Source organism: Pongo abelii, chromosome 5 (genome assembly GCF_028885655.2).
Source record: "Pongo abelii isolate AG06213 chromosome 5, NHGRI_mPonAbe1-v2.0_pri, whole genome shotgun sequence".
Classification (NCBI taxonomy): Eukaryota; Metazoa; Chordata; class Mammalia; order Primates; family Hominidae; genus Pongo; species Pongo abelii.
This window is the reverse complement of record NC_071990.2, coordinates 20557300-20584869: the sequence shown is the minus strand read 5'-3', so window position 1 is coordinate 20584869 and position 27570 is coordinate 20557300. Positions and strand designations below refer to the sequence as shown.

The window sequence follows — 27570 nt, the reverse complement described above, 5'->3', positions numbered from 1 at the left end:
CCGAGATCGTGCCACTGCACTCCAGCCTGGGCGACAGAGCGAGACTCCGTCTCAAAAAAAAAAAAAAAAAAAAAAAAAAAATTTGCTGGGCATGGTGGTGCACACCTGTAGTCCCAGCTACTCAGGAGGCTGAGGCAGGAGGAACTCTTGAGCCCAGGAATTCAAAGCAGCAGTCGGGTATGATCATGTTACTGCACTCCAGCCTGGGCAACAAAGTAAAACCTCATCTCTAAATTAAAATAATTAATTAATTAATTAAAAAGCTGAGACTAGATAAGTAAGTTCACCAATAATCAAAGTGATCTTTGGAGCAAGACCCCAAATCTTCCAACTCCTAATTCCATATGCCTTCTATGAAGACATCACCACCCCTTTCTGTCTGACTGGCTACCAAAAGAGGCTATCCATTATATATCCTATTTTGGCTCATTTCCTAACTCACGCTCTCCATCAGAAAAAGATGTACAAGAGAGAAACACATTTAAATAGATTGAAATGGACTAAATGTGTGCTTAAATCAAATTTCATTAAGTTGCCAGTTAATTTCAGAGACTCAAACTTAAAACATTTACGTGTAATAGTGAATTTTCCTTATTAATGCTTAATACTATAATAGCTAGTATTTATCAACCATTTATTAATCATAACAACAACTCTATAAACCATTTTAGAGAGAAGTAATCACAGGCACAGAGACGTTTGTGAAATATAAGTTGGTGCAAAAGTAATCGTGGTCTTTGCCATTGAAAATAATGGCAAAAAAGTAATGATTACTTTTGCACCAACCTATTCTTAATTATGCCAAGTGTACCAATTTGAAAGTTACCAAGTTTTTCAGATATTTGAGTCGGTCAGTGTCTTTCAGATCCAGATGAGACCCAAAAATGGGAAGCAACAATTTCAAGACAAAACTGAAAGAACATTACACTTTCAGATTAAGAGCTAAAAATAAGGAAAAATACCCCTCCTAGTATATTCTCTGTAGAAAGAACACAAATAAGTTATAAGGAGAAGCTTCTGTAGATGAGGAAAGATAATAAAGATGAATTATATTTAAGGTACATAAATTGTTTTCCTTCTATGGAATTTTTATTTTAACAAATTTTTTTAAACATTTGAGTTCTCCCATCTATTTTAGGCCTTGGTCTCTGTTACCTTAAGGTCATGTATTTATGAACCACATATAGTATTTTCCTACCATGGGAATTTTTAGACGCATAACCCTCAAAGTTTAGGGAACAGAAAAATGGATGCAATAAAGTAAAAACTGCCAATGATGTCTAGTTTTCATTCTTGTAATATTTTCTCACTGATATTAAACAAAAATCAAGAAAAAAAATCAAAAGATGTTAATAAGCCCTTGCTTAATAAAACCAATGACCCAACTCTCTTTCCTAATTAAAAGCTTACAGTACTTAGAGTGCTTACTATTTTCAGTGAATGTTCAGACATAAAGTCTTATTAAAATTATGTATATTTTATAATTTCCTCCATTACTGATACATGCTTAAAGAAATTGATTCTGAGATACATTTTTCTTGTTCTTTTTCAGTTCTTGACACAGACTAGTGAGTGGCACTATGGACTAACAAGCATATTCAACCAACACAGATGATTGAAATTAAAAAGCTATAACATATTAACATATCTAGGCCACACAGAAGGGTCATAAGGCAAGATCATCAGCATAAATTAGCACATTATTACAAGACATCTAAAGGAACCAGAGAAAATCTGCATGATAGATCTTTCTTTCATAATGAATATATAATGCTATTTGATTGCATTTCTTTTAATCACAAGTATTATTTGGAGGGAAAATACTCGTAGTCTAATATCACATTTTACTACCTACCCAAAATTGGAATATGAACAGCGAGGGTATGTATGGGTTTGAAGGGGGAAGCCTGTTAAAACCATTTTTGGGACACTTAACTATCTTTGTCCATTTGTCCGGAAACAAAGGGGTTAAAAAAAAAAAATCACTGAGTTTATTTTTGCTTTTTCTAATTTTCCCACAAAAATCTGAAAGCATTAAATCATTCAGGAAAAAAGCCTTTTTTACCAAACCCACAGAATTACACATCTACTAAAAGAGGTGAAATAGCAGTTCAGTTTGTTAATGAAGCCCTGTTTTTTCATCTCTACCATAAGAATATCCTAAGACTATGGCCTCTGGGGTATTAAAGCGTCACAGCATCTTCTTTTTATTTTTTATGCTACTCATAGCTTACAGAACCACTGTCAAATACTGGAAGAAAATATCTATATGATAGTCTTTAGCTACTGGAACTGTTGCTGAATAATCAAATCCTCCTGTAATAATGCACTTTTAAACAATTCAGACAAATCGCATATGTATCATATTACTAACATCAACAAACCCTGCTAGAAAAGTGAACATTTAAATATAAGCAGATATACTCCCATGAACATAAAAACAAACCTCTAACTGCCAACTGTGCCTTCACTTTCCCCAAGCTATATACATTTAGTAACTGAGACAGTCATTTCAGAGTTAGGAGGATGGGTTTTTAACGGAAAAAAGTGTAAACTCTTTCTTTCCAAGGCATGGTACCCTAAAAAGTGATTTTCAGAGAGAAATAAAAACTGAAACATACAAATTATATTGGCTCAAAATAGTCCCTACTTTTAAGTAAAGGAAACAGTAGAAGCACATCTGAAATTATTATATCTTGGACTTCTAAACTTACCCCCACAACAAAAGTAAAACATTTTATAATAGTAATGGAACTGTCTTGTGCTTTTTCACCCCTGTAAAAATCACTGACAAATGCTGTTTATTTTTAAAAAAAAAAAAAAAAAAAAAAAACTATAGGTAGCTTTGATGGGATAAAAAAAAATCCTACTTGTATTCTGTTTCTAGGTCATAAACTACATTGGATCTAATAGGCTGTATAAATGAACAATCAGGAGGTTTCCGTCTAACTGTATGGGAAGTGTATTCACCACATCCTGCTATATAAATAATCCTCACTTCAAGTCAAATTCATATTATCTAATTTTTGCATTTCTCACCTAGAGAAGCTCTTCACAGGACCTGGACCTAGATTCTCCTCTCATCACACAACTGCGAGTAGGAAATTCAAGCAAAGAAAGGTTTTGCTACATTTTCAAAGGTACTTTTAAGATAAAATAACTTTCCAAAATGAATAAACCTGGGCAGCGTGACCTAAAAGCCACATAAATAATTTATTTATGGCTGTTATGTTTTAATCACTGGACTGTTTTTAGAGGCTTAGAAAATTTAATGGTTTTTGTTATACAAAAGCAACTAGGTTTTCCATGAAACATCAGCTGTCACATCAATACAAGGTTTTATCATTAATTACAATGGATTACACAGGAGTTTATATCTACAAAATGATTGTCAAATATCTGAATTTCCAAACCATTTCAAAATAAAAATGAAACCTGGTCCTAGTAAACTTTACATGAATTAAAGATCCATTTACAAAACAGAAAATTATATGTAAAAAATATAACCTCAATTTAAAACATTTGTAGATAAAACATTCAACACACACTTTTTCATCAAAAAATGCAAATTAAAATATTAAACATAGGTAAACAGTGCCATCTTTTGGTATATTTAGGAACTGAGCTAAATTGCACAAAAACATCAACAGATGAAAGGTGAGTAGAGCAAAGAATTCAAAAACCATCAGTTTATCATTTTATAACATTTAAGCTTTATAAATATATTAGCTTTTTTGGAGATGGGGTCTTGCTATGTTGCACAGGACAGACTCAAATTCCTGGCCTCAGGTAATTCACCTGTCTCAGCCTCCTGAATAGCTAGCATTACAGGCACAAATACCAAGGAGGCTATTTTTAAACTTATAAATATTTCCAAAAACATATTACCTCACATTTGTTTTCACTTCAGTTTCATGAGATTAATAGAGCATCATTACATTTTAAAGACACTGAGGCTAAGAACATTTTAGTAACTGATCCCAAAATCCCTCAGTTAAAAATGATTGCGCCATCACTGGCTTAAAATTGCTCGTTTTTAAATTCCAACATTAATTAATTAAGCTTGGATAAGGAGCCAAGTTATAGAATTATTCTATATTATAAGCAATGAACAAATGTTTATATTAGGTAAGATTCTGTAAAAATCGTTTGATTGCTTTTAGTATTTTTTGTATATATTTGGCAAGGAAAAGATATTTATGTTTATTAAATGAAGAATACACATTGACTACATTCACATAGCTGCTTACACTTCACAAATGCAAAAACTTTTAATCCAATATAGTATTCTTCATATCTCTATGTTAATAATAAAAAAAAAAAAAAAGCCCTCGTTGGCTAGGTGTGGTGGCGGCTCATGCCTGTAATCCCAATGACTAGGGAATTTGAGATGGGAGGATCAGTTGAGGTCAGGAGTTCAAGACCAGACTGGGCAACACAGTGAGACACCATCTCTATAAAACTAAAAAAAAATTAACAAAAATATTTTTAAAAGCCTTTGTTTATGGCTTGCACATGATTTTACACCACAATATAAAAAGCCATTACAAATGGAAATGATAAGCTTCAAATACCCTCCCTAAAGCTTCTCTGGCTTAATTTTGATCTTAGATGTGTCCATATACCATTTTCAATGTCTTCCACTTTTGTATTATTCAATGATTTTCTGAATAGTTTTATTAAGCCATAACATTTATTCCAGAACACTCTCACAATTCCTTCATTTTTGTAAGCTAGCTAATAATGAACTTTCTCATGGAGAGGAAAAAATATTCTCAATGATCTATCCTTATCTTTGATTCACTTGTTACTAAGAATTTTACTCAAACTGCAATCATTAGTTCTTTATACAGCAGACTTGAAGATCATGGTTAAAACACAATCATTCCGTCTTAAATCATACAGCAATTCAATTAAAAAGAACATCAGAAAAAAGACAAGTCAATAAGATCACCAAAAAGGCTACTGAAAACACTGCTGAAGGAGTGAAAGCAGAGAAAGAGTCAATGGGATGAGCCATAAGCACTACATCTTCTGTGAAATGGAACTAGGTGATCAAAAACAATGAGACACTAACTCAGAAATGTAGTTAGTTCACCCATTAGGCCTTACCTCTTGTCTACCGTATATTCAAGAAAAAGCACCGTATAGGGCATGAGAATTGATAAACTTAGCTGTCTCTAAGTATGATTTGCTGGGAAAGATTGAAATAACATGCTAACAATGAATTTTTTTTTTTTTAAGATGGAGTCTCACTCTATTGCCCAGGCTGGAGTGTAGTGGCGTCATCTCGGCTCACTGCAGCCTCCACCTTCCAGGTCAAAGCAATTCTCCTGCCTCAGCCTCCCGAGTAGCTGGGATTACAGGCACCCACCACCATAGCCGATTAATTTTTTTTGTATTTTCAGTAGGGACAAGGTTTCACCATGTTGGTCAGGCTGGTCTGGAACTCCTGACCTCAAGTGATCCGCCCACCTCAGCCTGGGATTACAGGCATGAGCCACCAGGCCTGACCAACAGTGAATTTTTTGATGGATTTAATTTCACCCCAGATCTCCTTTTTTCATCTTTAGTAGGGCTGGATGCTGTTTACCCTCAAGAGTAAATAGCATTCTAGATCTTCTCTAGAGACTCTAAATTTCCTTCCCTTATTTCTGAGTGGATGGAAATCCCATTTTGAAGGCCCTTATTTTTATTTCTCTCTTCATTATTCCATGAGTAGAAAAGAAAAAAAAACAAAGAGAATGTCACTCTCATTCCCACCCTTACAATATGCCTCTTTACCAACCATTGCAAATAACTCAAGTGAATACAAGTAATACTCCAAGATCATTTCTCTCTGCGAAGGCACAGGAACACACACAAATAAATGGAAATATATATAACCATATTTTATTAAGTTTGCAGGAACATCAAAATTTCTAATACTGAATCCAATCCCATTAAATTGAAAGCAATTACTGCTTCCAATTGAATAAGAATGGATTAAATTAGATTTCTGATTCAATATAATTTCTAGTGTCCATGACAGGAAAAGTGATAGTATGAGGATCTTATCCAAGACATGTCAAGACTATGCAGACTGGACTTGACAGCCACCTAAATAGAATTTTACTGAAAAACTCAAGGGATTCCCATACACACTGCATTTATCTAACCTTTGGAATATACTTTAATTTTTCTTCTAACTTAAAGATAAAAAGAATAAAATTACTTCTATACATTATATTCAAGAAATATACTTGTTTTTACTTGTTCACTAATGCACACAAAAAAACACCTGAATTACTACTTTGTGCCAGGTATCATATCTAATAATTATTATAATACTAAAATACAAAGTTGACCACTTTACATATACTGATTCATTTAATCTTCAGAAAGGACTACCATTGCCATCTTCATTTAATAAGGATGCTAAGACACAGAGATATTACCAAAGTTATATAGCTAATAAATGGTGGTAGTTGGTTTTACAGTCTGGCTTAATATTAAGAGCTGGCTACAGTCTGTTTTTGTTTTTTGTTTTTTGTTTTTGTTTTTTTTTTTGAGATGGGAGCCTTGCTCTGTCGCCCAGGCTGGAGTGCAGTGGTGTGATCTCAGCTCACTGCAATCGCCACCTCCTGGGTTCAAGCGATTCTCATGCCTCAGCCTCCTGAGTAGCTGGAATTACAGGCACGCACCACCAAGCCCAGCTAATTTTTTTATTTTTAGTAGAGATGGGGTTTTGTCATGTTGGCCAGGCTGGTCTCGAACTCCTGACCTCAGGTGATCCGCCCCCCTCAGGCTTCCAAAGTGCTGGGATTACAAGCATGAGCCACTGTGCCCGGCTGACAGTCTGTTCTTAATAACTAAGCAACAGTGTCTCTGACATGTCAAAGGTAAAGATGAGTAAGACAGAAAGAACTCACACATCATAAAAAAGAAAATGTAAACCAGTTAAATTATCTTAACACAGGAACTAGCTGAGATGTCACTCTAAGCCAGCAGAAATAAGCTAATGGCAGCAGTGCTAAGCAGAGCTACATTTTATGCAAGGAGTTTGAATCTAAAATGATTAGATTAGGTAAAAATCATGTATAGCCACAACTCTTCCCAAAAAAGTCCTTAATCAATCATAAAAATAATATATACATGGATTAGCATACATAACACTTTAAAAGTCCTTAGAAACTCAAATTTGAGAATGACCAAGCTACAATGAAAGAAGAGGTAAAAGCAAAGTCTCTGCAAATCCTGAGATATTCAAATCACTTCCCCCTTAACCATCAAACATATGCTGGTAAAGTAGGAATTGTTGGGAAATTTTTAAATGCAGTAGTTTACTACATTCTGTTTTATTATTAAGCCTCTTTAACCATATTATATGTTAATAGACTTGAAGGTTAATAAGCTATACAAGTTACATACTATGCAAAGGTTAGTTTTTAGTGAGTATGAAAGCAATGTAGTATTAAAAGTAACAAATGTTTGTCCTCAAATTCAAAAACTCCCACCTTCATATGCTCCTATGGACAAAGAGGACAACAACCAGATTCTAGGACAAGCACAGTCAGGGCAACAGAGCAATGAAGGTGTCAAGCAGTAAGCCAGTGACTAAATAATTTTCACATCTGTTCTCCAGCACACATATTGCAGACGGGTATCTGCACAAGATCATACTGCCTCTGAAAGGGTCAATTTGTCCAATTTTTACATAAATACCGCTAAAAAGTTTTTTAAAAAATCAATCAGAAAAAATAAAGTGTAAACTAATTTAATGACGTCTAATAATTGTATTAGAAGAACATTTGTAACATGAAATTCACTTTCATATATAATAGTGTAACTGCAGTGATCATGTAATGCAATATTGCCATCTCTTGCCCAATAGCTAAAAATACATCATGTCTTTAATCCAAACACATGACAATTTTAAATTGAAGGCCAAAAAGAGCCAACACTACATGTTCAACTGTTAACATCTCAGAAGTTTTTTCTCTCCAAAATTAAAGAAGACAATACTAAAAACAGATTTTTAAATGAAGCTTTCATGGTAATTTATCATCTGCCCATTTTCTTAAAAAAGAAAATTAATATTTAAACACACGCTATTTCTAAATAAATTATCCCAAAAATATTTCACAAATCTCTAAGGCTGATGTGAATTATTAAGCAATTAAGCAAATGTCAAGTTTCTGAAAATCTGGGTATATGTTTATCTGTCTCATGAAAATTCTAAAATATTATAAACATAAAATATTTTAAGTTCAATACCATAATGCCAGTAATTCTGAAAAGACTAGGCATCTTAACACACTTCAGCACTCCATAGCAGTTTATTCACAAAAATTAATACAATTAAACTTGAATTTTGAAGTATTATTTCTCACATGCTACAAGAAGTGCAAACCAGACATTTAGTGACCTGAAAAGGTCAGGCCAAAGGTTGAACAGGATGAAAAATGATCTTTAAGTTCACAAGAAAGACAACAAAAAAGATTAACTTTTCCCACATCTTCACTAGCGGCAAAATTGAGAACAAAAACTTACAAACATTATCAAAATACTTTAATTGCCATGAGAGTTACTAATTTTTCTGGGCATTCATTTTGGACATAATACCAGAGTAAGAAAAACCAGGACTTGGAACCAAAACATTTTAGAATTTACAACAGTGAACGAGATTTTTCCTTAATCCCTTTAAGGGTGAAGATTCTAATCAACCATACAAGTTAACTCTCAAACATAAGAAAAATAATGCTTAAAAAAAATTTTAAGGTTGACACTATTTGATTTGTGTAAATAACATAAATTTAGTACAAAATCAAAATTAATACCACACAGTAGTCTCTTGGTTCAAAAATATTTAGTTTTGTGCTTCATAAAATAACAAAAAAAAAGGAAATTACTGGGCCAAGATGGAAAAATATCAGAAACTAAGTACTTCTGTGCTCCATTTTAAAAAGAAGAAAAATAGAACGTAGAGATCAGAAAAATCATCATGCAACTATTGCATAACACAGTAATGAAGAGTATTAAACATCCTTTTAAAATATATTAAGGGCCAGGCACGGTGGCTCACATCTGTAATCCCAGCACTTTGGGAGGCCAAGGTAGGTGGATTGGTTGAGCTCAGGAGTTCAAGACCAGCCTGGGCAAACAACATGCCCTAATTCTCTTAGGTCGACTTTTCTTCCACTCTTCAATGCAATTTCCACTCTTAAAAATGTATTGTAACGCCTTTAAATTGCTGCTTATCTTCCACAACTTCGACCAACACATCCTTGACCTTGTCACCACTGCCAATCTATTTTCCTCAACAACATGGAAATGTGGTGTGATGAACAAATCTTCTTAACTCAATTCCTTCTTAGATTACAAAGGGATTTTTCCTGGCCCAGGCTAGCCAGTCCAGAATTCCAAGTATAGGATTCCCAAATTTCACTCACTTATAACACAAGGTCTGGTCAAAAAGAGTCTGTCTAGTTCATGCACTTCCTGTTTCAACCCCAACTGCTTATTATACAGACCACACTGCCATGTGCCCAGAAATCTCATTTTACATTTAGATATCTCCAAATTAATTTATCACCCCAAATCCTAACACTGTGAGCTGTTTTATTTTTGTTGTCTGGGCAGATAAAAGGTAGGGAAGCTATCAAACCTGTTTAAGATTTCCATCTCCCCCTCCTAGAAAGCTGAGTCCCTTGAAGAGAACTGATAGAAAGAATACAGCTCGGTGATCCAATAACCACTGTCATCCCTGCCACAACTGGTACTTCGCTTTTATTTTGTTGGGAGTTACCCCTTAAAAAATGTCTATTTCTACTACCTCTATGCTATCAGATCCTCACACAAAGGCAGCCTTGAATAAAATTCTCTCAACTTTCCACATGAAATAATAGTGGCCAAAATGTGTAGAAAAATATTAGAACTTAATAATCTCAGTTCATGCAAATAACCTAACATAAGCACATTTCCACAGGAAGAAAAGTGAGAGTGAATTACTGGCAAGTTAAGGATGTACTGTTTTTGTTTGTTTGTTTGTTTGTTTTAAGACGGAGTCTCACTCACTCTGTCACCCAAGCTGGAGTGCAGTGGTGTGATCACAGCTCACTGGAACCTCCGCCTCCCAGGTTCAAGCAATTCTGATGCCTCAACCTCCTGAGTAGCTAGAATTACAGGCATGCACCACCACACCTGGCTAATTTTTGTATTTTTAGTAGAGATGGGGTTTCACCATGTTGGCCAGGCTGGTCTCAAACTCCTGACCTCAGGCGATCCTCCTGCCTCAGCCTCCCAAAGTGCTGGGATTAGAGGCACGAGCCACCGTGCCCAGCCATGTTAAGGATGTACTTTTAAATAATGATCTTGAGACTACAGTTTTGCAGTACATAAAACATATATATGTATTCACATATATATACATACGTATACATATATATAGTAAAAGCTTGGAAAATTATCTGAAAATATCCACAAGAAGGACATTTTACGGATCAGCAGAAACAGTTTCTATTTTAATGTATGAAAGGTTTTGTTTCTCTGTATATAATTCTACGTTTAACTTCCAAGCCTTAGAATAATGCTAAGATTCAACTATATCTATAAGCTGATGGTCACACCTTGCATTACAGATACTGCACATGATCAGACTACAATTTACTTGCACTATAATTCCAGATAGACTTCAGAACCTTAAGATATTGACAACAGACATCATCTTTGGCTACAGAATAAAGAATTTTGGCAAGAAAACCCTGGGTTACATTTTTTAAAAGTTCTATTCAATATATAACTAAACACTTCACTGTAAATACTTATACATATAATTTTAAGTCAGAAACCTTAATGTCAGGATTTTTATTTATTTATTTATTTTTAATTTATTAATTTATTTTATTTATTTATTTTTTTGAGATGGAGACTCATTCTGTTGCCCAGGCTGGAGTACAGTGGCATGATCTCGGCTCACTGCAAGCTCCGCCTCCCAGGTTCACGCCATTCTCCTGCCTCAGCCTCCCGAGTAGGTGGGACTACAGGTGTCCGCCATCATGCCCGGCTAATTTTTTTGTACTTTTAGTAGAGACGGGGTTTCATCGTGTTAGCCAGGATGGCCTCGATTTCCCGACCTCATGATCCGCCTGCCTCAGCCTCTCAAAGTGCTGGGATTACAGGTGTGAGTCACCACGCCTGGCCTATGTCAGGATGTTTTTAAATAATTTCTCTAAGGCCTAAGTTAACATTTTGTTTTTCCTTTATCTTCAGGTACAAGCTACATAAAATTAGCAGAGCTAAATGTATGTTACAAACTGTAAGACACTATATAAATGTAAATAATCATGGTGATGGTAAAGGAGCAAGAAAGCTAGATTAAAGAGTTATGTGTAGAAAGTATAAGTTAACAGCCCTATACTAAGATAGTTGATGATTCTTTCATTGAATTCCACTAGAATTTCCAAAAATATCCTATTGAGGTTTCACTGGGTCAATTACTTTATACTTATGATTAAGGAGGTAGGAATGGACCAGGTAGCACTCTGCCGACACTGCTATCTATAACTGAAGAAACAGCTTACTTTTTTTTTTTGAGGCGGAGTTTCAGTCTTGTTACCCAAGCTGGAGTGCAGTGCCGCAATCTCAGCTCACTGCAGCCTCTGCCCTCCAGGTTCAAGCTATTCTCCTGCCTCAGCCTCCCTAGTAGCTGGGATTACAGGCATGCACTATCATACCAGGCTAATTTTTGTATTTTTAGTAAAGATGGGGCTTCACCATGTTGGCCAGGCTGGTCTCGAACTCCTGACCTCATGAGATCCACCTGCCTAGACCACCCAAAGTGCAGGGATTACAAGCGAGAGCAATCGCGCCCGGCCAAGAAACAGCTTACTTTCAAATCCCAACTCAGCACTGAAATTAACAAACTGAGCATGTTCTTGTGGTATAGACTACAGTGGGATATATACCCCTTCTTTCCTCCAAAATAAAAGGAGAAAGGCTTCTAATAAGGGTTACATATTTTAAAACTCTGGCTGGGGCCGGGCGTGGTGGCTCACGCCTGTAATCCCAGCACTTTGGGAGGCCAAGGCAGGCGGATCACAAGGTCAGGAGATGGAGACCATCCTGGCTAACACAGTGAAACCCTGTCTCTACTGAAAATACAAAAAATTAGCCGGGCGTGGTGGTGGGCACCTGTAGTCCCAGCTACTCAGGAGGCTGAGGCAGGAGAATGGTGTGAACCCGGGAGGCAGAGCTTGCAGTGAGTCAAGAGAGCGCCACTGCACTCTGGCCTGGGTGAAAGAGTGAGACTCCATCTCAAAAAAAAAAAAAAAAAAAAAAACTCTGGCTGGGCACAGTGGCTCACACCTGTAATCCCAGCACTTTGGGAGGCCAAGATGGGTAGATCACTAGTTAAGGAGTTTGAGACCAGCCTGACCAACATGGTGAAACCCCGTCTCCACTAAAAATTAAAAAATTAGCTGAGCGTGGTGGTGCATGCCTGTAATCCCAGCTACTCAGGAGGCTGAGGCAGGAGAATTGCTTGAACTCAGGAGGCGGAGGATGCAGTGAGCCGAGATCGTGCCACTGCACTCCAGCCTGGGCAACAGAGCAAGATTCCATCTCGGAAAATAATACAAATAAATAAAAATAAAAAAATAAAGCAGGTCCTACCTCACATATTACAAAAAGTGAAAGAATACATTATGAGCTTAAGTATTTCCTAAAACAACTTCTAGGATTTAACAGAATATGAAGGCCTTTCCTTTGCCAAAAAAGAATAAACTTCTTGTCTGCTGGACTCCATGGCTAGTTCAACTTCATATCTTTACACCTCTTTAGCACTCTACTCTGTAACATATATCATGTTCAGAGAATGTTTGCCAAATGAATAAACTATAAACACATATACAAAGAAACTATCAAGAATGTTAACAGCTCAGCAATTTTTAAATAACTGCTCTGAAAATGTGGGCACCCAGGCTAAACACTCTATTCTGACTTAGGTAAGCATGTCCACAGATATTTAATACACATAACACCATTACTCTTCAGTGTTTATGAACCACAGCCTCAGTCAATGGTCTTTGGATGGACTTTTTTTTCCAACTAACGAAAAAACACATACAATATTCCTTCACACCAGGCATGGCTGCAAACTAAACATAACACAACTGTATCTAACACAGCTGTATCTAAATGAGGGCTGTTCCCAAAACAGTCACCTTGGAAGCCTAAACCTTTATTCCACTATCGGGCTAGGGAGTGGTTATGTATTCCTTAACAAAATTGTGTAAGGATTGTGAGGTTCTGAAGAGACCAAAAAAGTGTAAGAATCACAGCTACTCTTTCAGAACTCTTTAAGAAATGATTTCAGAATCACTTAAGACAAAATTTATTTTCAACTAGAACAGCATTGTTAAACATCATAGCACATATTTTATTCACCAGATTTGGCCTCAAATGACCTGTGGCCATTTTCTAATACTAAATGTATTCTCAAGATATGAAGATTTGCCACCAATGAGGACACTGAAAATAATTTATCAACATCTCCCAAAGAAATAATCCAAAAACAATAATCAAAGGATGACTGGAAAAAAAGTCTAATCTATAAAAATTGCCTACTTGGAGAATACATTCATTTCTTTAAAAAGCCATGGTGTTCTCAGGGAAAGTTTAATTGCTTCCCAAGATACTAATCTAATTATATCACATATCCATGTACCCACGATACAAGTAATTGTTCTGAGTTTTAGGGGCTAACATCATTTCTCCTCAGTAGGTTTTATTCTTTGAATGAGAGACAAGCAGGCACGATTTTGTAATAGTTTATTTAAAAGTTGGCCAAACACAGTGGCTCATGCCTGTAATCCCAGCACTTTGGGAGGCCAAGGCAGGCAGACCACTTGAGGCCAGGAGTTAGACCAGTCTGGCCAACATGGCAAAACCCCATCATTACTAAAAATACAAAAATTAGTCAGGCATGGTAACCACACCTGTAATCCCAGCTACTCAGGAGGCTGAGGCAGGAGAATCATTTAAAAGCTGGCCGAGCACAGTGGCTCATGCCTGTAATCCCAGCAGTTTGGGAGGCCAAGGCGGGCAGACTGCTTGAGGCCAGGAGTTAGAGACCAGTCTGGCCAACATGGCAAAACCCCCATCGCTACTAAAAATACAAAATCAGTCAGGCATGCTACCGCACACCGGTAATCCCAGCTACTTGGGAGGCTGAGGCAGGAGAATCATTTGAACCCAGAAGGCAGAGGTTGCAGTAAGCCGAGATGGTGCTACTGCACTCCAGCCTGGGCGGCAGAGTGAGATTACGTCACAAAAAAGTTATGAGCCACCTTTTTCTTGAAAATAAAAAAGGGTTTGAAAAGAGGCAATGAACAACAGCAAACTGTTCTGACAGTTCGCTTTATGAAGCTGTTGTTTTTGTTTGTTTTTTTGAGACAGAGTCTCACTCTGTCACCCAGGCTGGAATGCAGTGGGGCAATCTCAGCTCACGGCAACCTCCGCCTCCTGGGTTCAAGCAATTCTCCTGCCTCAGCCTCCCGAGTAGCTGGGATTACAGGCGTGTGCCACCACACCTGGCTAATTTTTGTATTTTTAGTAGAGATGGGGTTTTGCCATGTTGGCCAGGCTGGTCTCAAACTCCTGATCTCAGGTGATCTGCCCACCTCGGCCTCCTAAGTGCTGGGATTAGGGGCGTGAGCCACCACACCTGGCCTTATGAAGTATTAATACAGAATAATTATATCCTGAATTTGCATATTTAAAAGCAGCAATTTCAAATACCTACCCACATAATCTTTCTTCCCCAAATGGTAAAAATATCTATGACTACTGAGAACTAATTTTGATATAATTTATCTGCATACTGTTTACAATAATCTCCCTATACATTATACATAAGGTATATTTTATACCTATTTTATATTATACGTTTAATATTTTAGGTTTCCATTTCATTAACAAAAACATTATCAATTAGTAAGCCATAATAAACTTTATAAATTCTCATTATTCCACAGTAATGAAAGTGACTACTGGCATAGGTAATCCAGAAGTCATTCATATCAAATCTTTAAATATAAAATCTGTAGAGATTTACTTCTTAAATGTCTTATCAAAGCTAATTCTGTTTATATTTCCTGGGCCTATAGCACCTAGACTAGTGAAGAAAGTATTCCCACAGTCTGCTGCATGCAAGCCAGGCTGGAATTAACAACTATGAATTTCTAAAGTAGAAACAATCAATAGTTTATAAAATTAATACAAATATATATAATATATAAAAGCAACAGACTATGCTACATTAGCAAAAAAAAAAAAATTCCCATTCAAGTAATTACTTCCTTATTTTCTCTTTTTAACTATTCCCAAATAAGAAACAAAATTAGCTGTGTATAACAAAACCTAATATTCTTGTATAAACATACCAGGACTGTTATTTTATACAGATGAGTATGTTACAAGACCAAACACAAACTGCTAATGGATTAAAATTTAATTAAAATGTATTAGATATTTAATATGACATAGAAAAAGTCAATATCTGATTTTCTTTATGTTTTAGGAAATTATCTTAGGGACTTTTTTTTTTTTTGAGATAGGATCTCACTCTGTTGCCCAGGCTGAAGTGCAGTGCACAATCACAGCTCGCTGCAGCCTCTACCTCTCAGGCTCCAGCGATCCTGCCACCTCATCCTCTCAAGTAACCGGGACTATAGGCGAAGACCAGCACGCCTGGCTACTTTTTAAATATTTTTGCAGGGCCAGAGTCTCACTATGTTGCCAACGCTGGTCTCAAACTACTGGGCTCAAGTGACCCTCCCACCCTCTCACTTCAGCCTCCAAAGTGCTGGGATTACAGCAGGCATGAGCCAACACACCCAGCCCTTTTTTTTTTTTCCTTAGGGTATTTTCTTAGCCAGGCACACGACTATAGTCCCAGCTACTTGGGAGGCTGAGGTAGAAGGACCACTTGAGCCCAGGAGCTTGGGGCCAGCCTGGGCAAACATAGTGAGACCCGTCTCAAAAATAAATAGATATAAATCAATAAATAAATTCTATTTTCTTAATACTGAAACTACACCATCGGAATATGGTAAGGCAAGCCCAGGCTAAATTATACTAAAAATTACTAATGAATATAGGGAAGTAATTCTGAAAGCATATTTTGAGCATTTTTAACTTAAAGGACAGAAATATTAAGACTCATTTTGCCATCTAAAGAATATGTTATAAAAAATACAAAATTAATAACATAAGGTATTTTAGGCCGGGCGCGGTGGCTCACACCGGTAATCCCAGCACTTTGGGAGGCCGAGGCAGGTGGATCACGAGGTCAAGAGATCGAGACCATCCTGGCTAACATGGTGAAACCCCGTCTCTACTAAAAAAATACAAAAAAATTAGCTGGGCATGGTGGTGGGCGCCTGTAGTCCCAGCTACTCGGGAGGCTGAGGCAGGAGAATGGCATGAACCCAGGAGGCGGAGCTTGCAGTGAGCTGAGATTGCACCACTACACTCCAGCCTGGGCGACAGAGCGAGCCTCCGTCTCAAAAAAAAAAAAAAGAAAGATATTTTAGTTACTGAAGGAAAAAGGGTGATACAAGGACTAGGTTTCCAATCCTCCTTCATCTTTACTTGCTGTCTTGTAGCTAGGACTTGCCAATTACACATGCAAAGGCAACCGTGAGGTACAGAACAATGGTCAGGAGCAGTGTTCGGAAGTGACAGAGACTTCACTGCATATGTTATTTAAGATAAGACACAACCTCTCAGGCCGGGCGCGGTGGCTCACGCCTGTAATCCCAGCACTTTGGGAGGCCAAGGCGAGTGGATCACGAGGTCAGGAGATTGAGACCATCCTGGCTAACACGGTGAAACCCTGTCTCCACTAAAAATACAAAAAATTAGCCAGGCATGGTGGCGGACACCTGAAGTCCCAGCTACTCGGGAGGCTGAGCCAGGAGAATCCCTTGAACCGTGAGGCGGAGCTTGCAGTGAGCCGAGATTGCGCCACTGCACTCCAGCCTGGGAGACAGAGCAAGACTCCATCTCAAAAAAAAAAACAAAGACACAACCTGTCCTTTCTCAACTGTAAAGTAGGGGTGCCAATATTTCCTCCTACTCAAGGACTAAGCAAGATAACATACATAAAGCACCGGGTCAGTGCCTGTCACAAAGCATTCTAATTATAGTTTCATTTAGTACACATAATAGATACAGAAACAGCTACAGATGTGTGCATATGTGTGGGTTACTATACATACATAATTCCTAGCTCTATCCCCCAAGAGGACCTCACAACAGCGACACCTCACGGTGGCAACGAGCAAACATATTGACTGCCCAGATCCCCTTTTCTAAATGCCATTCTCTTAATGAAAAAAATCAGGACTCCTTGGAAAACTGGTTGCTTCCAAGGCTAGGGAAGGGAAAATATGAGAGATTAGAACATTTTGTGGTGCCAGGAAATAAAGAAGTGCTCAAAAAAAAGATGGGGGCATGTTGAAAAGACACAGGAGCCAGCCTGAACAAGGTCCTAATGGCCAAGATTGGAACAACAAGCAGCATAATACATAATGATAGCATCAGACTATATCCACAGGATAAAATAAATATCCATGAGTCTGTACTGATAGAAATAACTAAGATGGGCCAGGCGCAGTGGCTCATGCCTGTAATCCCAGCACTTTGGGAGGCCGAGGCAGGTAAATCACCTGAGATCAAGAGGTCTAGACCAGCCTGGCTACCATGGCGAAACCCTATCTCTAAAAAATACAAAAAATTAGCCCGGTGTGGTGGTGCATGCCTGTAATCCCAGCTACTTGGGAGGCTGAGGCAGGAGAATCCCTTGAACCCAGGAGGCGGAGGTTGCAGTGAGCCGAGATCACGACACTGTACTCCAGCCTGGGCAACAAAGCGAGACTCTGTCTCAAAAAAAATAATTAATTAATTAATTAATTGAGATGGAGAAGAATGGACAGCTCTTCCTTAGAGAAAAAATCCAATTAATAAATGTAAAGAGGAGGCTGGGCGCGGTGGCTCATGCCTGTAATCCTAGCACTTTGGCAGGCCGAGGCGAGTTGATCACTTGAGCTCAGGAGTTTAAGACTAGCCTGGCCAACATGGTGAAACCCCGTCTCTACTTAAAATACAAAAGTTAGCCAGGCATGGTGGCATATGCCTGTAATCCCAGCTACTCGGGAGACTGAGGCAGAAGAATCGCTTGAACCCGGGAGGCAGAGGATGCAGTGAGCTGAGATCGTGCCACTGCACTCCAGAATGGGGCACAAAGAGACCCCATCTCAAAGTAAATAAATAAATAAATAAATAAATATAAATGTAAAGAAAACAAGATAGCAAAAAATCACCATTAAGTAAACACCACAGTAATAACTGTTGCAGACAAGATCCACCAGTAGATACTAAAATTAACAGGCCAAAGGTTGAGGAGAAATAGGATATTTATTAGTTGTAATGAGAAAAACAGTGACTGTATTGGAAAGAAACCTAGCAGACATGGGTTAGTGTACCAGTATAAGACACACTGACATCATGAGCCTGATATGATGCACTGAGAAAAATATAGCATCGCTTCTGTTCTCTGCTTGCCAAAAACCCAGAACCTCATTCTAATCATGAGAAAAAGACCAATTCAAGTTGAACGACGTTCTACATAATAATCATTTTCATCAGAAATATCAAGGAAATGTTTTCTTCAGAAGTGCCAAGGTCACAGAAGACAAGAAAAAATTAAGAAACTGTCACAGATTGGAGGAAACTAAGGGGACATGAAAGTAAATGTAAGGTGGGACCCAAGATTAGATCTTGGGACAGAAAAAGGAAGTTAATGGGAAAACTGGTAAAATTCAAATACGATCTACAGTTTAGATAACAGAAATGCACTAATGTTAATTTCCTGGTTTATTAATGATATTACAACTGTGTAAGATGTTAATATCAAGGGAAGCTTGGTGATGGGCATATGTGAACTCTCTAATTTTACTACTTTTCTGAAAGTCTAAACTTATTTCAAAATAAAAAGTTTTTTTAAATATGACATCCATGGTTATCTACAAAATGTGTAATAACTATCAGTGTTTCACCTTAAAATCACTGTCATGCTAAAATACCCTTTAACTGCTAAGCTAAAATATTTATCTCTAAAAAACTTAATTCTGAAAAATTTAATCAATAAAATATATTATAGATCTCATTACCTGTAATTTTATAGCCATAAGCAGCTAGCTGTCCAGCCATATATTCTCCATCTGAATTATTATGAGAACAACCCCATGTTCGTATCCAAATTTTCTGTATGCCTGGAATAGTGCTGTTAAGGAACCAATAAAAAAAAAAAAGTAAGTTTCATTGAGTGATTTTTTTTTTTTTTATCCGGGGTCTTGCTCTGTTGCCCAGGCTGCAGTGCAGCTGTGTGACCACAGCTCACTGCAACCTCAACCTCCCAGACCTAAGGGATCCTCCCATCTCAGCCTCCCAAGTAGCTGGGACTACAGTCATGCACCAACACACCTGTTAATTTTTTTTATTTTTTGTAGAGACGGTGTCCCACTATGCTGCCCAGGCTGATCTTGAACTCCTGGGCTCAAGTGATCCTCCCACCTTGTCTCCCAAAGTGCTGGAATTACAGGCATCAGCCACGACTACACCCAGCCTCATTGAGTAATTTTTAAAATAAAAACCACTGGATGATTTTAAGATATATTACACAAAAAACAAACTCACTACAATCCATTCAAAAGCTATTCATTAAATGCACCAACTTAACTCAAAATCTGTTGTTATATCAAAAGTCTAAAATCAAGATAAAATAACCACAGAGTTCTAAGAAGTTAACACTCCACATAAAAAAATCTCCTTTTTCTCTGAATCGTATTTTAAATTCATACTACTAACTTACTAACACTAAGTTCAACTCCTTGAAAGGCACACAAAAATAACAATAGGAAAGAAAGTGGTTCTAGCAGCAATGACAAATAAAGAAAAGTATGTCTGTTTACAGATTCCTATATACTAGTTGCAATCTTTAGCTTCCTTAAAACTTACAGATATAAATAACTTAATCAAAGTTAAAAACTGTCATCCTAAAGCATTATTAAAAGCACTCTATAGAATCAGAGTTCTAAAAATAACGTAGTATTTTTAGGGGAAAAAAAGGACTTTCAACTTAGATTGCTCTAATAATTTATAAGTAAACAGAAATTACCTGAAGGACACATTTAGGACAAATTTTATAAACTTCAGTCATTAAAATATAAGCAAATTTTAAATTCAAAGAATTTAAAAGCTTAGTTTCCCAACAAAATAAGTAGATTATAAAGTTCAGCAGTTGACTAGATAAACAAATACAGGCTTATTAAAACCATATAATTACATTATCCTTTCTGGTTAGGTTGTATCAAAATTTCACGGACTAGAGATCTATATAATAGTGTAAATGGGGCAATAATTTATTTGTGCCCACTGCCTTTACCTGATCCACAGGTATTTGAAAATCAGCTAAGAAAATTCAAATGTCCAAATACTACTGTCTCATAAGAATCACAAACTCCAGTAAAAATTTTATTTGGAAGTAACACAGACTTACATATCAACTACAGTAACATCCAAGAGATTCCTATTGCCCGAGGCTATCTTCTAGGAACATCCAATTTGACATCTCATTTCTTTTTAACAAATTACCTTGCCAAATTTAAAAGCATTCAAATAAAAAAAAAATCTACATACAGGTTGAGTTTCTTTAATTCAAAAATTCAAAATCCACAATGCTCTAAAACCTGAAACTTTTTGAGTGCCAAAATGATACTCAAAGGACGCTCACTGGAGCATTTCAGATGTTTGGATTAGGAATTCTCAACTGGAAAGTATGTAATGCAAATATTCCAAAATCCAAAAAAAAAAACGTGATATCTGAAACACTTCTGGTCTCAAGCATTTCAGATAAGTGATACTCAACTTGTATTTCCTATCAAAAGTTCAAAGATTCTACTGAAGAGACATTATATATATCACACAGACCAGTAGTGTCAGCTTCTCCCTGGAATGAAAATGAATATAATTTCGGCCATGCTCAGTAGCTCAGGCCAGTAATCCCAGCACTTTGGGAGGCCAAGGTGGGCAGATGACCTGAGGTCAGGAGTTCAAGACCAGCCTGGCCAACATGGTGAAATCCCATCTCTACTAAAAACACAAAAAACAGCCAGGTATGGTGGTGTGTGCCTGTAATCCCAGCTACTAGGGAGGCAGAGGCAGGAGAATCGCTTGAACCCAGGAGGAGGAGGTTGCAGTGAACCGAGATCACACCACTGCACTCCAGCCTGGGCGACAGAGCAAGACTCTGTCTCAAAAAAAAAAAAGAAAATGAATATAATTTCAAGGAAAAAAGCTTACCTGTCACTTGGTGGCCTGTTTTCTTCCTCTTGCAAATATTTTTGGGTATTTCGCCTTCGTACCTTCGGGACAACATCCTTTCTTACAAAATGCCTATCTTGTGGTTTTGAATCTTCCTGAGACACGATATCTTCAATGTCATCCAGTAGTGTATCACAGGATGCAGAAGGCATATTCTCTACCACATAAAAGTTATAAATAAAATCAACTTATGAAAATCTGCTTAGCATAGCATCATTTATGAAATATTCTCACCAAATTTGAATCTAATCAAGCCTTTGGATCTAACTTCAAATTTATAGAAAATACAAGCGATAAAGAAACACAAGGATGAAGTACTATCTTGGGTATACTGAAAAAAGAAACACAAGGAAACAATCAGACAAAACCCTAATGACAATAGGACATTCCAAGGTTCAAAAGGAACTATTTCTTCAACAAATCAATGTCAAGTAGGAAAAAGTAGGAGACGAACTGTTTCAGATTACGGGAAGCGTAAAAGCCTAACAACTAAATGCAATTCATGTTCTTGATTGTTTCCTTCTTTGTCCATCAGGCTATAAGAAATTTTGGGAATAACTAGGGAAATCAGAATATGAGCTGGATATTAGATAATATGAAGATGTTATTATAAATCATTCGATATAAAGTACTGTCCTTATATTCAAAAATTTTATTTTTTAGAGATGCATATTGAATATTTAAAAGTGAAATGTCATTGTGTCTATAATTTACTTTAAAAGGACCTCAGAAAAAATAGACTGGCTGGCCACAGTGGCTTATGCCTGTAATCCCAGCACTTTGGGTGGCTTATGCCTGTAATCCCAGCACTTTGGGAGGCTGAGGTGGGCACATCACTCGAGGTCGGGAGTTTGAGAACAGCCTGGCCAACGTGGTGAAACCCCATCTCTTTTAAAAGTATAAAATTAGCCGGGCGTGGTGGTGTACACCTGCAGTTTCAGCTACTCGGGAGGCTGAGGAAGGAGAATCGCTGGAACCTAGGAGGCAGAGGTTGCAGTGAGTCGAGAGTGCACCATTGCACTCCAGCCTGGGCAACAGAGAAAAACTCCATCTCAAAAAAAAAGAAAAAATAGATTAAGACATACTGAAAAGAATTTACAACTCTTAAAACTAGAAAATAGATAGGTTCATGTTCATTATCCTATACGACTTTTCTAAATATTCGAAATTTTTATAATTAAAAGAAGAAAATGTGGACACAGCTTGCAAGAAGATAAGCACATTTTTCCCTGCCCCGCCAGCAAAATACAAATAAAACTCTGGACATTATATATAAAACAAGCATAAGGCAGACTGGCTACGAACCTCAGGACCCAAGGAATATGATGATGAGTTCCTTGGGTTTTCTTCTGCCTCCTACAGCTCAGACATGGAACTAAAGATCCCAGCAATCAGAAATGGCAAGAGATGACAACAATAAAACCCCCCAATAAAAGCCTGCTTTCTCATTAAAGAACTATACAAAGGGCAGCCTAGGAAGACAGAAAAATTTTAGATAATAATCATTCTACTCCAGCCAAACACAAACACACACACACACACACACATACACACACAAAAATGTAATCCCACCCCCAGGCACGCTACAAAGGCCAAGTGGGGAGAGCTTTGACTTCTACCTACAATCAAGCACCCCAACACACTCCACTAGTGTAGAATCAGAGAAGGCCCTGGAGGGATCCTGGACATTCAAACCAACCAACCGACCAGTAATGAAGTTCTGCAGTGTCAGTGGAGACCAAATTGATCCACAAGTTAAAAATAATCCCTACCAAAATCCCAGCAAGACTTTTTGTAGGTATAGATAAGACTGTTCTAAATTTTATATGGAAATGTACAGAAACTAATATATTTAAAACAATTTTGAGAAGAGTAAAGTAAGAAGAACTAGTCTACCCAATTTTAAGACTTATTAGATAGCTATAATTGAGACTGTGGTATTGGTAGAGGGATAGAAATATAGATCAATGGAACATAACAGAAAACCTAGAAACAGACCTACACAAATATTCCACAAAAGCAATTAAATGGAGGAAAGATTGCTTTTTAAACAATTCGTGCTGAAGCAAGTGGACATTTATAGGCAAAAAATGAACCTTGACCTAAGTCTTGCACCTTATACAAAAATTAATTCAAAATGGATCATAGACTTAAATGTGAAACATAGGCCGGGCGCAGTGGCTCACACCTATAATCCCAGCACTCTGGGAGGCCGAGGCGGGTGGATCACTTGAGGTCAGGAGTTCAAGAACAGCCTGGCCAACATGGTGACACCGCATCTCTACTAAAAATACAAAAAATTAGCTGAGTGTGTTGGTGCACGCCCGTAATCCCAGCTACTTGGGAGGCTGAGGCAGGAGAATTGCTTGAACCCACAATGCAGAGGTTGCAGTAAGCTGAGATCGTATCACTGCACTCCAGCCTGGGTGACAAGAGTGAGGCTCTGTCTCAAAAAAAAAAAAAAAAAAAAATGTAAAACATAATATTATAAAACTTTTAGAAAAAAATCACAGGAGAAAATCTTCTGGACTCAGGGATAGGTAAAAAGTTACCAGATGTGACACCAAAAGCACAATCCATAAAAAGAAAAATAAATTGAATGTCATTAAAATTTAAAACTTTTGCTTTAAGAAAGACCCTATTAAGAGGCTGAAAAGTCAAACTACAGAGTGGAAGAAAATATTTGCAAACCACATATCTGACAAAGAACTAGTGTCAAAACACAACCGTAAAAAGAAAATGACAAAAGACATTTCAAGAGAATATACAGAGGGCAAATAAGCACAGAAATGGAAACTAAAACCACAATGAGGTATCAGTATACACCTTTCAGAATGGATAAAACAGACAACAGTGAAAACACCAAACACTGGCAAGGATGCAAAGAAACTGCATCATTCATACAGTCCTGGAGGGAATGAAAAATGGTATAGCCACTCCAGTAAACAGTTTGGTATTTTCTTAAACAAATCATATGACTATGATGCAACCCAGCAATTGTACTCCTGGGCAATTATCCAAGAGAAATAAAGACTTGTATTCAGACAAAGACCTGTACATGAATGTTTACAGCAGCTTTCTTTGTAATAGCCCAAATCTGGAAACCACCTGGATGCCATTCAAAAGGTGAATGGTTAAACAAAGTGTGGTACATCCATACCATGGAACACTATCGAGCAATAAAAAGAAATGTACTAGTGACATATGCATCAACCTGGATGACTCTCCAGAGAATTATGCTGAATGAAGAAAGTCAATCCCAAAAGGTTACATTCTGTATGATCACTTTTATATAACATGCTTGAAATGAGAAAATTATGGAAATGGAGAACAGAATAGTAGTTGCCAGGGATTAAAGAAAGAAGAGGGTGAGAGGAGAATGGGTATGACTATAAAAGAGCAACATGAGGAATCCTTGTGATGATGGAAATGGTTTGTATCCTGACTGTATCAATGTCAATATCCTGGTTGTGATAATGTATTGTATTGTAGTTTTGCAAGATGTTACCAATGGGAGACCTGGGTAAAGCGTACAAGGATTTCTGCATAAGTTTTACAACTGCAGGTAAAGCTGTAATTATGTTAGAATAAAATAATTAAGAAAAAAATGGGGAGGAGGGGAATACACTCGTATATACTTACTAATAGTACTACTACTAATACTATATCCAGACACAAGGCAAGTCCTTTATAGGGTCATCTCATCAACCATTCACAACAACTCTTACTAGGTAGACAGTATTACTATCCTCGCTTTACAGATGAACAAACTGAAACACAGATAAATTAACTTGCCCAAAGAAGCTAAACAAGGATGCCATGACAGATGAGTTCAAGCCCATACACTGTGTGGTACTCTACTACCTACTTAGTATGTGTATGTTGAATGACCACTGTTCCTCATCTGAGTTGCGGTGTTAAGGATCTTACATTCTTTCAGTTGTCCTCAAAGCTTTCTGATGAATTTTCCTTCTCCTCATTTGCTGGATTCCCATCCTTCCATTCACATCATTCAATTAACAGAGTGGCGGCCAGCCAGGCTCCTTTCCTCTGTAATGTATTCATTACAGCTATGACAAATTATGCACTGGGTATCCGAAAAATCTGTGTTCAAATCTCAGCTAGCTTTATATTGTCAGTAAGAACCAAAGATTAGAAATAAACCAAACATCAATCCATCAAGGACTGGCTGGATTATAGTTAACATACATATCACGTGGTCATGGTAAGACTGTCAATCGTCGGAAATGGTGGCTCACGCCTGTAATCCCAACACTTTAGGAGGCCAAGGCGGGCAGATCACCTGAGGCTGGCAGTTCACAACCAGCCTGACTAACATAGGGAAACTCTGTCTCTACTAAAAATACAAAATTAGCTGGGCGTCGTGGCGCATGCCTGTAATCCCAGCTACTCAGGAGGCTGAGACAGGAGAATTGCTTGAACCCGGGAGGCAGAGGTTTTGGTTAGCCGAGATCACGCCAATGCACTCCAGCCTGGGCAACAAGAGCGAAACTCTGTCTCAAAAAAAAAGACTGTCAATCGCAGACTTCCCTTTCCCTAGACACTGGAATGGGGAACATGACCCAAGCTTGCCAGGGTAACTCATCCTCCTGGCCACAATGACCAGTTCAGGGTCGGTCATGAGAAGCCTAGCCAATAAGAATCACTGTGAGGATTCTATGCTAGTGTTAACAGAAGATAGCTTCTCTTGTCACTGAAGTGGCTAAGTTGGGAGGATGTCAACTTGGGGATACCAGAGCCATCTTGTCTGCCACAGGGAGGAAGCCTACTTAAGGAATGAAGCCTAATAAGATCTAGAAAGATAAAGAACCATACTGACATTATTTGAGCATCTGAATCCAACAAATGCCTGAAGCCAAATGCAGCCCTGCTCTGCTCAGTCATGCAAGACTGTGGCTTATATCAGTTTGAGGTGGGTATTCTGTTCTTGCAAAAAAGAGCCCTGGCCAACTCTCAGCCATCCAGGTAGGGTGAAATGAACCAGGTTAGTCTTTCCCAAATTGGTTCTAATTATTTACTACCTATCTGGAAAAAAAAAAAATGGTTCTATGGTCAAATAAATTTAGAAAATTCTGCTTCCTTACCGATTCACAGTGTACATTATTAAAGACTAAAGAACTGCAGTAAGAAACTGCACTAGTTTCCAGGATGCCACACTCTCCTAGCTCCAGTCTCCTCTGCTCATCTCTCCAACTTCTCACCATTAGAATGCCCCCATGGCTCTGTTACAGGAACTCTTCTCTAGTTTCAGGCACTCCCTAGGTGACCTCATCCAGTCCCATGGCCTTGAAATATCAACTACGTATATGCTTATATAACCAGCCCCATTCTTCCCCCAAGCTTCAGACTCAGACGTTCAACTGCCTATTCCACACCACTGCTTGAATGTCTAATAATTACTTCAAACTTAAAAAGTTAAAACAGGGCTGGGCACAGTGGCTCATGCCTGTAATCCCAACACTTTGGGAGGCTGAGGTGGATGGATCACCTGAGGTCAGGAGTTCGAGGCCAGCCTGGCCAACATGGTGACACCTCGTCTCTACTAAAAATACAAAAATTAGCCAGGCATGGTGGTGGGCACCTGCAATCCCACCTACTCGGGAGACTGAGACAGGAGAATCGCTTGAACCCGGGAGGCAGAGGTTGCAGTGAGCTGAGATCGCACCACTGCACTCCAGCCTGGGCAACAAAGAGCAAAGCCCCATCTCAAAAAAAAAAAAAAAAAAAGTCAAAGTCAAAACAGAATTCCTGATCTTCTCCCTACCTTACCAGATCGTCTTACAACTTCTCCCATTTCATTTAATGGCAATCCCGGCTGGGCACAGTGGCTCATGTTTGTAATCCCAGCACTTTGGGAGGCCGAGGTGGGTGAATCGCAAGGTCAGGAGTTCGAGACCAGCCTGTCCAACATGGTGAAACCCCCGTCTCTACTAAAAATACAAAAAATTAGCCAGGCATAGTGGCGGGCGCCTGTAAACCCAGCTACTTGGGAGGCTGAGGCAGGAAAATTGCTTGAGCCCAGGAGGCGGAGGTTGCAGTGAGCCAAGATCTCACCACTGCACTCCAGCCTGGGCAACAGAGTGAGACTCTGTCTCAAAAAAAAAAAAAAAAAAAGACAATCCC

At 38.0% G+C, this 27570-nt stretch overlaps 1 protein-coding gene across 5 annotated transcripts in view; it reads right to left on the bottom strand.

The window, feature by feature from the left end:
- CDKAL1 (CDK5 regulatory subunit associated protein 1 like 1) overlaps positions 1 to 27570 on the bottom strand; it is a 715037-nt gene that overhangs the window by 666969 nt on the left and 20498 nt on the right. For all 5 annotated transcript variants that reach the window (XM_054557269.2, XM_024248919.2, XM_054557271.1 and 2 more), the window contains 2 exons: positions 21406 to 21583; positions 19215 to 19327 (listed from right to left, as the gene is read on the bottom strand). In XM_054557269.2, coding sequence (XP_054413244.1) covers positions 19215 to 19327; positions 21406 to 21578 — 286 coding nt within the window. In that variant the 5' untranslated portion in view covers positions 21579 to 21583. The remainder of the gene's footprint in view (positions 1 to 19214; positions 19328 to 21405; positions 21584 to 27570) is intronic.